Source organism: Prunus avium, chromosome 7, assembly GCF_965620075.1.
Source record: "Prunus avium chromosome 7, drPruAviu1.hap1.1, whole genome shotgun sequence".
Taxonomy (NCBI): domain Eukaryota; kingdom Viridiplantae; phylum Streptophyta; class Magnoliopsida; order Rosales; family Rosaceae; genus Prunus; species Prunus avium.
Window position 1 is genome coordinate 28,037,173 of NC_142290.1, and position 9,839 is coordinate 28,047,011.

The 9,839-nt window shown below is 36.5% G+C and overlaps 1 protein-coding gene across 4 annotated transcripts; it reads left to right on the forward strand.

Moving 5' to 3' along the window:
* Positions 1–14: 14 nt before the first annotated feature.
* LOC110754982 (E3 ubiquitin-protein ligase RHF2A-like) lies at positions 15–6,621 on the forward strand. Of its 4 annotated transcripts, XM_088244268.1 has the most exons (10): positions 1,122–1,614; positions 2,002–2,092; positions 3,723–3,860; positions 3,991–4,037; positions 4,657–4,719; positions 4,797–4,902; positions 5,094–5,476; positions 5,583–5,690; positions 5,807–6,176; positions 6,327–6,621. In XM_088244268.1, exons 2-9 carry the CDS (start codon positions 2,078–2,080, stop codon positions 6,120–6,122), a joined length of 1,176 nt encoding a protein of 391 aa, XP_088100394.1. In that variant the 5' UTR covers positions 1,122–1,614; positions 2,002–2,077; the 3' UTR covers positions 6,123–6,176; positions 6,327–6,621. The 4 variants fall into 4 exon arrangements, with proteins under 4 accessions (XP_088100396.1, XP_088100394.1, XP_088100395.1 ...); XM_088244270.1 differs by lacking the exons at positions 1,122–1,614; positions 2,002–2,092 and adding an exon at positions 15–118; XM_088244269.1 differs by lacking the exon at positions 2,002–2,092 and having other exon boundaries at positions 1,124–1,614.
* Positions 6,622–9,839: the final 3,218 nt, after the last annotated feature.

The following is a 9,839-nucleotide window of genomic DNA, read 5'->3' on the forward strand; positions in this document are numbered from 1 at the left end:
GCTGCCATGAATCTGTAGCAGGGTTCTCTGGTTGGGAAATTCAGAGCTCGATCTGCTGCATTTCATGGCCGTTCTTCTCTGAATTTCTGGGCTACCATCTCTAATCCCCTCAATGGAGGTAAACCCATCAATCTTTTATTTGGAATTTGATTAAAGTTTTTTTTTTTTTCTTTGTGGGATTGAAATTTTATTGTTTTCATTTGTGTTTTGGCTTTGATTTGATTATTTAAGATCATTTTTTTCATCTGGGTTATGTAAGAATATGCAAATGGACGAATGGATATAATGGATGGATGAATATGAATATGAATTTGAATGATGATATTTATGCACTTGATGTAAAATGTTATGCTGTGTGGAGGAGTTTTGATATGAAATTGGTTGTGAGTTAGAAGTAATGATTTTCCAAAATTCTCATGTTATTCATGAGAATTTGTTAGCCTTGGCCTTCGACTGCAAGTCTGATAAGAGCATCCATAATGGTTAGAATCAATGCAATTTTATTATATGATATTGAACTAAAACAGTAAAATATCACTTGTAATGGTGTGATTTAGTTCATTGCAATAGATGCAATTGTAATAGAGGGTGCTCTGTGATGAACCCTCTATTGCAATTGCAATAGGCTAACCATGGGACCTGCATGCCAATAAAAAGTAGAAAAATTACAGCAATTAATGCATTATGTTGTCAAGAGTATCTGTAATGGTTGTTCAATAGTTCAATACAATAGAAAAACTACAATAATTTTTTATTTTTTTTACAAATATATTCAAAATTTGTCTTTTTTTAAAGATCTTTTTTAGAATATTTCAATAATACAATTTTTAATGTTATTAAATTTATTCCTTTTATTTTATTTGAGTATGTAAAAAAACATGTAAGTAAATATAACTATTGATCTGAAGCTATTGAATTGTACCATTGTAAATAAAATTGGAGTTCAATTCAATAGATGCCAAAAAAGATCAATTTGAACTATTGCATTGAATTATTGAACAATCATTGCGGATGCTCTAAAGAGTAACCGATAAACTGAGTCAAACCGAGTTGAAAAAAACTGTGTTGACTACAAAAGTTAACTGAGGTTCGAAAACTGAACAGGACCGAACCGATTGGTTGCTGCACCTGTTCTATTCTTGGAATAGAACCGGCCGCACGCAACCAAAACCAGTTACAATTTCCTTCCAACGCTAGGGTTGGTTGTCCCCAGCATCTCTCTCCTGTACCGTCCACGCTCTCTCTCCTCTACCTTTCCGTCTTCTCATCTGTGTGTCTCTCTCCTCCCTCCTCCTCTCTGGGTTGTCTCTCTCCTCCCTCCTTCCTATCTATCTATCTATCTGTCTGTCTGTCTCTCTGTCTCTCTCTCTGTCTCTCTGTCTCTGTCTCTCCCCACGCTCGTCACGGTGCTGGTGGCTCTTGGGTCTTTCGTTGTCGGCGGTCTTCCACTACAGAACACGAAATTTGGCCTTCCACTGGAGAACACGAAATTTGGCCTTCCACCGGAGAACACGAAATTTGGCCTTCCACCGGAGAACACGATGCTTCTCTGAATTTCATGGCCGTTCTTCTCTGAATTTCTTGACTACCCATCTCCAATCCCCTTAAATGGAGGTAAACCCATCAATTTTTTTTTCATTTGGAATTTGATTAAAGTTTTGATTTTGTTTTCATGTAGGATTGAAACTTGATGTTTTTCAAGTATGTTGTTGCTTTGATTTCAGTGTTCAGATTTCTTTCTTTCTTTTTCACCCGGTAAGCATATGTACTTGACGTAAAATGTTATACTGTCTGAAGGAGTTTTAATATGAAATTGGTTCTGAGTTAGAAATGATGGTAATTGCCATAGGAAGTTTTTCTGCTGGTGGGCACAAAGCTAAAAGCTTGCTTTAATTTACGTACTAAACTACCACGTGGATGTGTTAGAGTTTGTTTAATTTGTGAAATATCTACAGGCAATTTGTAATGTTTTCCTACTCTTTTGGAGTTACTTTGGTGCAGGACCTCCCAGAGCTGTTGTTAATCTCTGATACAGCTGTAAAAGATATAGTTTAGCTGTTTGAATTCTGCACCCTACATGAGACATTTGAAGGTTTCTGAAATATATATAAACCTTCACCTATCAGTTCAATTTCTTTGAGAAAAAAAATCACTTTTCTATCAAAAAGAAAAAAAGGGAAGAAAGAAAATAAGTGATTTTGATTTGTGATGTTGATAATACAGTTTGTGAACTTCTCCAATCTCAAGGTTTCAGAGAATATAATTTGTCATTTTAAGAAATGTTACCTTTTTAGATTTATCTCTTGAATGTGTTGTTTTCAACATATAGGAAAAAGAACTATTGGAAGGCTAGAAAGGAGGTGGTTATAGTGGTAAGCTAAGAAATGATACCTAAAAAATTAACGGTGGATGTGGTTCCATATAGAGCTACATAGCGTAAGCCTTGAGAGTTCGTGTCACCAGCTTCAGATAGTTGGTTAAGGTTCACTGAGCTGGGGTTTATAATTTTGGCTATTCATGAGAATTTGTTAGCTTAGAGCATCCCCAAGGGAAGAGGCAAAAGAGTAGGCAAACCTCATTTGCCTTTCCACATCAGCATTTTCATGCACCAAGGGAAGAGGCAAATGGGTAGGTGAAATATACCTACTCTCCCCAACAAGGCAATATTGCCTACTCCAAAGTGAAGAGGTATTTTGGACCCCATTGCTTTTTATAATAAAATACCGTCTCCACTCTCTCACCTACTTTCTATAAAATATAATAGTAAATGTAAAGATAAAAATAAATAATGTAATAATGGTTTGTAGGCTTGCATTGCCTAGTCCCTTGGAGTGACCAACTTTTTTCATGAGGCAAATGGGTAGGCAACATGCCACCTAGGTTGTTATAGTACAATTTTGCCTATTTCATTTGCCTCTTCCCTTGGAGATGCTCTTAGCATTCGGCTGTAAGTCTGTTAGTTAGGGGTGGGCACTGGAACCGAAGAACCGGTAAACCTAGTCAAATTTTTTTTTTTTTTAAAAAACTGTGTTGACTAAAAAAGTCAACTAATTCTGTTTGGTTTCTGCACCAGTTCTGTACTGTTGGAATAGAACTGGTCGCGTTTTTTTTCATTTTGAACATCTCTCAGCCTCTCTTTTGTATCTCTCCCTCTCCTCATCTGTCCACGCTCTCTCTCTCTCTCTCCACGCAAGTCACAGTGCTGATGGCTCTTGGATCTTTCGTTGTCAGTGGCCTTCCACTGGAGAACACAGTGCTGGTGTCTTAGTCATGGTTGTACTTCTTGTATATGGTTTATTTATTGTTTAGTTGATATGAAAATGGAGTAGAGAAAGGGTTCAGGAAAGTTTGGTATTGAAACATGGTTTAGTTTTTGTTTGGTTACTGAGAAAATCAAGGAAAAGTTTAGATTAAATTCATTTTGTTGACTCAACTCTTCTTGAAGCCCAAAGAAACAAAAAATAATAATTGGACTCAGATTTTTTGTTCATAATTGAACTGAATCATATAGATTTTTCGGTTTCGGTTCTAGGTGAAAACCAGACCAAACCGGATCGTGCCCACCCCTACTGTTACTTATGTTACTTCTCATAAGTTTAGGACTGAGATTGATCAACACTTTGAGAATGGATGCTTACTGTGTTTGGGGTTTACTTATGCTGCTTTTCATGAACCCGGTACTCTACTGGTCAATATTGATATTGTATTTTGTGTGTCAAAAGGTTCCAGATATGGAGGCAAAGAAGACTGAAAGTCATATGATATCAGCTGCTGCATTTGTGGAAGGGGGAATACAAGAGGCCTGTGCTGAGGCCTGCAGCATATGCCTTGAGGAGTTTTGTGAAAGTGATCCTTCAGTGGTAACATATCAGACGATACATTCCCCTTTTTTTTTTCCTGCTCATGCATGAGAATCTTACACATTGTCTTAATGTGTTTATATTATTATATAGATGTACCTTCAATTCCATTTTGTGCCTTGCCTTGCAGGTGACTACTTGCAAGCATGAGTTTCACCTCCACTGCATCCTTGAATGGTATTACCATACTAAATTTCGAAATATTTAATCATTCTTTATTTTTCTGTTAAGTAATTATATTTTATAATAAAAATCAATTATCATTTTAATTTTATTGATTTGTAATTAATCTTTTATTTACACTTATTTAAGCTAGTATGTTGCTGACTTCCATGGGAGGCCAGAGTTTTCCACCAAGCAGTAATTTTTTTTTTTATGGTTTGCACCACAATTTGATTTATGGGCGGCACTGGCAATTGCGCCACTCTTTATTAAAGGGGTCCAGTGACTTAGCTGATAAATTTAAAGTAGGGACTTCTTGAAGATATTATTTTGGATTTCATCTGCTTATGAGAGATCCACTTAATTGTTTTTTTTTTCTGTTTACTTTACAGTCTTTCTTGGTTTTATGAGAACGTCCGTGTTTCAACCTTTTAGTTTTTTAGTACTCTCTCCCTCTCCCCAAACACACATGTTCACACACTTTTTCCACATGCATTTACAAAGAATCCTTAGTTCATCAATAACTTTTTAAATTTGGAGTAAATTATCTGCACAGTTCTGTTCACTTTATAATGTTATTTGGGAAAAGGCACAATGCTCTTAAAATCTAACAAGGTTATACATATACATATAGGTGCCAGAGAAGCTCTCAGTGCCCCATGTGTTGGCAGGCCATTAGCTTGAAGGATCCTTGCAGGTTCGTTTTGCCATTATTTAATTTTACATGTGTCGTAATTATTTACCTGGAGTTAACTCTGATGCATATTTTGGCAGTCAAGAGTTACTTGAGGCAGTTGAACGGGAGAGGAGCTTTAGGAATACATCAAGAAATGCAACTATATTTCATCATCCCACCCTTGGCGATTTTGAATTTCAGCATGTCTAACATCTATCTTTCATCTCCTTTTTCGACCAAAAAAAGAAAAAATTCTTGGGTTCTTTAAAACACTGCAAGGCCTGGATCAAATGTTGGCTCTCCAAAAAAAAAAAAAAAGAATTGAAGAAATTAAAACTATAAATTTTAAGATTTTGCGATCATGTTATTTAATGTGTTTATGCAATGCAATGCAGTTACCTGTGGGTACTAACAATGCTGAACTTGAAGAGCGTATAATCCAGCACTTGGCAGCCGCTGCTTCCATGGGAAGGGCCCACCACAATGGTAGAAGGGAAGGCCAGAGGAGCCGGTCATCTGCTCGTGGCCATCCACACTTCTCGGTGTTTTCTACTCATCCTAGTGCATCTCCTCTTGGTCCTGTTTCGGCCCCAGGAGGGGACAGTGAACCTGCTGAAATAACTGTAGCAAGTCCATCTACCCCACTTGCATCAGATGGGGATGAATCATCACGAAGGAGTGCTCAATTTCCTTCTGTTCAGACTGATGGAATTTCTCCCTCAGCATCTGGGTCTGTACGCATGCACAGAAATCGTCAAGGACTTTCCCCCAGTCACTGGTAGTAATCATTTTCTTATGTTGCATTTGTGTGATTGTGCAGATCAGTTTTGTGGTATGCACTGGTGTGCTAGGTATTTTTATGACTATTTAGTATCTTTTTGTAGGAACTCTACTAGTCAATCCTCTCCATTGAATCAGGACCGAGCAGGACCATCAGACCTTCAGTCCATTTCAGAGTCTCTGAAATCTAAGTTTAATTCCATGTCAATGAGGTATGGTACATGATGTAACCACTCTTCTATTTTGGACATCATCTGACTAGCTTAATCTGTGTGTATCTGTGCGTACCTGTAGATTTGCTCTTTTACCATTTTCAATTGCTGTAAAGGTACAAGGAGTCTTTTTCAAGGAGTACAAGAGGATGGAAGGATAGGCTATTCTCACGTAGCACTTCTATGTCAGAACTCAGTTCTGAAGTTCGTAGAGAGGTCAATGCTGGAATCGCCACTGTATCACGTATGATGGAACGCCTTGAAACCAAAGATAATAGTAGAGCCCCCGAGGCTTCTGTAGCAAATCATACGGCAGATGGTTCTGCTGCAGATCAGAGCAACCCAAACAGTGCAGAGATTCATGGAGAAAACCGTTTGAGTGACAACAATAGGCCTGGTACTACTTGTCCCGCAGGTTCTGCTTCAAATTGATCTGTTATTATTTGTTTCAGCAATGCATCTGTCGTCAGCATTTCATAATTTAAGGTGAGTAGTGATGTTGGTTTCAATTTTTATTATTCTGTTATCAAAGTAAACCACTCCATCAACTTTTCATGGGACCTTAAATCGATGAAGCGGTATTTAGTGTTTGAAATTTCGAATCTTTTTGCTTGATTTACTTTTACACCTTTTCAGGTTGATCCAAGTTAGCCATTTCACGGGACATGGCATGCTGAGGATGAGATGCTTTGCGCTTCAGGCCGGAGTTTTAAGTATTTGAGTATGTGAAATTATCGTGATTGTGGTCTGAATTCAAATAAAGAAGAGGTCTTGTCAGAAGAGCTTCCATCTGGACAGACATTTATAAATGGGTATATTTATGTGAATATGTTTATATGTAACCTTAAACATGTCTGAATGCTCTTGTAATGGCACTGATTTATTATGGATACTGAGGAGGAGAAATGTAATGGAAGCCTTTCTGAGTGTACTTCCCGGTAGATATCAATCGGGCACTGAAATTTCAGTTAACACTCGTATCAGGACCAGCGATTTGCCATTGAACATTTAGGATAAACTTAACAAAAAATTATCTGAGATTTTTTTGCTTTCCCTCTCTAAATAAAACTAAAATCTACACAACCCTTTGGTTAAGGTACGAAAATGCTTTTTATGTTCTCCTATTGAATTGGAGTCATGTTCTCTTGTTAAATTGTGAATCGGGCAACTACTCAACTTGATCACATCGTTTAGCAGCATAAGTACCAACTACTAAAAAAGGTGTAAATTCAGCATTAGCATTTTCCTACTCATGTCTCATATTAGTTCCTACCCTCCCTGTCCTGGGCTTTAAGAAGCTGTGAGTGGTCTTAAGCTATACAACATATCCCAGATGATAGTCAAATTAAAATTCTCAAATATGGAACAAAAGGGCTTTTTGGCTTTGCTTCAGTGTGTCCTAGTTTCGCTTTGGAAATGCCATATGTTTCTTTTTAGTGAAAAATTTCATTTCATGAAGAGATATTTTATACAAGTGTTATTGGGGAGGGGAGATTTGAACACAAGATCTTAAGTGCATGAAGAAAATATCAAAACATGTTACACATAGAAGACAGCTAAAGGCTGAAACCAAGAATCAAGAGTAGTGATGTGGTCAGTTGTCCACACGAGTATGAGTGATTCTTGATCGATGGTGCTTTGAGGTTGCTCATGTGCGCGCAAGCGACTGAACTAATTCCAATCTGAAATGGAAGCCATGAAATCTGTTGTTTTTGTGTTACCAAATGTGGTAAACTGATGCAATTTGACCATTACTTAATTCACCAAAAACGGCACAATAAAACAGTTTCAATGTCCCATTCCTACACCATACTCAGACAATGTCAAATGGAAATCACATATTGTGTTTCTTCTTCATTTTCTTATTAAAATGATTATTCGGACCAAGAAATTTCATTTTCATTCTTCATTTCTCAGTTTTCGTTATCATTATAAAGGCACAATTGTCACTTTTTCACATGGAAATTTAGATGAAAACTTATTCCTAAAGTAAAGGGGAGGGATATAACCCTAATGACAACTCCACTGGCCCCTTCTTTTTGCTAAATCTTTAAGCCTCGTAAATATTTTTATTTTTATTTTACTTTACCTCCAAAATACTAAATTAATTATATATAAAAAAACACACATCAAAAGTTGGTGTATCGTTTTCCAACTGTGTGTTGAACAGTAATTGGTAAATATAAAGAGGACGTTCTAGAAAAGCATGAAAAAGTCCGGGCATACATACAATAATTAACCAAATAGTAATCTTGTTTGATAACTTTCATGCTTCAAAAAGGTTGAAGGTTCTTTTCTAATTCCATTTGTCTTGTCTCTTCATAATTTGCAAAATTCAATTGTTGCTATTAATTTCGTATATTTAACTCAAAATTAGTATAATTTATCAAAATGAAAGTTCGTATCAGAGTCGTTCTTATTTGCTGATCACATGATCGATTATTAAAATAACATCATACTAAATATAGACAACATAATATAATCATTAAACCTTTCGAACAACCATGTTTGGAGACCATTTAACCTAAACCACATTTCACATTATTTTTACCAAAATAATAAAAATCTTTTTGTTTTTGTTTTGCTTTTTTACCAATGTAGTTTCTAAAGTTCACGAGGGATTGTCACAACAAGTAGTTAAACATTAAATTCCAAATAATTTGAGCACACCGAAAAATGAGGAACCCTAAATAGATACACTAAATGTTATGTGCGTTGTGCTGTATTGGGTTTATGTGGACACTGGAATTTTGGGAGGGCTGAGGCTGACAAGCAATCTGCCAGTGGACAAAACGTCGCCGTCCTGGAATTTAATAAGGAGGGAAAGTGAGCTCACGCGTTGCATTCGCGCTTTAGGGGTGACGTAAGGAGGTTGGGGTTTTGTAGCTTAGCGTAGAACTGAGGGCATTGTATGTGATTTTTGTTCTTTGTTCGTACTTTCGTAGGAAAGGGCAAAAAAGAAAGACACCGACAGCTTGCCATGAAGCCTTTTGAGCCTTTTGAGCCTTTTAAGCTAAAACAGCTGCCCCCTTCGGCTTCACCTTTTGCACCAACTCACACGCACTTGACTCCAACTTATACCAACTCTTTCTCGATTAAGCACTCTCTAATTACCCCTCAAACAACCCTTAACCAAAACATTATAAATGAGAGGGAAAGAGAGAGTATGGATGTAATAAGAGGGTGGAATTGCAATTACTCTTTCATATTCGTTTCGGTAGTTATGTGACGAGAAATTATTGTATGATACCAGAATATGATCAATTATTGAATACATTTTTGTTTTGTGTGTGGAGAAAAACTTCATGATATAAAGCAAATATGTGTAGGGTATACATTTATTAGATTGTAAGTTAGGTACAATAACTGATATATAAACATTTAAATTGAAAATGACTCCGAAATTGGTTGGCATTTTCATTGAGCTTCATACAATTTTTCAAAAAGAGACTTTGATGGTGCTTAGCCACATACAACGATGATTAATTGATACGGAAAAAAAGAAGAAGAAATTTTTGTTTTTGTATTTAAATACTTTTTATTTTTTAAAGAAGATTTTTTTTCTCAAGGGTTGTTGTTTTATTAGAAAATGAGTAAGAAGAAAAGAAAAACGTAAAGATGAAAATTGAAGTTGAATACAATGCAACGTGATTAAAAGATAATAGGTTTATTCGTATATATATATATGGACAAACAAAAGCGTTTATTTCTTAAAGTTGCCACGCAAGCAAACAGGGCCTAGCTATAATGCATCAACCGACACAGTGAAAACTAAAATCCACAAAGAAAAAAACAATAGCCCGCCAAATGGCTCCACTATTTTGACAACTACCCCACATCTTTCTTCCCCAACATTTTCTATAAATAACATTAATTAGATCAAAAGACAACAAAAACAAAACAAAAAAATAAAAGAAGAAAAGAACATTTTCTTCTGTAACATAATAAAAAATGGCGCGGCTTCAGCTTCAGCTTCAGGCTCAGTTTCACAGAAGAAGAAGAAGAAGAACAAGTATCTGAAGCCAAGCCTAAGCCTGCCACTCTCTCTCTGTAAGCAGGTGGCTAGTAGAGAGAGAGAGAGAGGAAGTCGCCGTGTGGTCCCCACCTCCAGCCTGTCGCAAAATTAACTCGTCTCTCGCTCACCTTTTT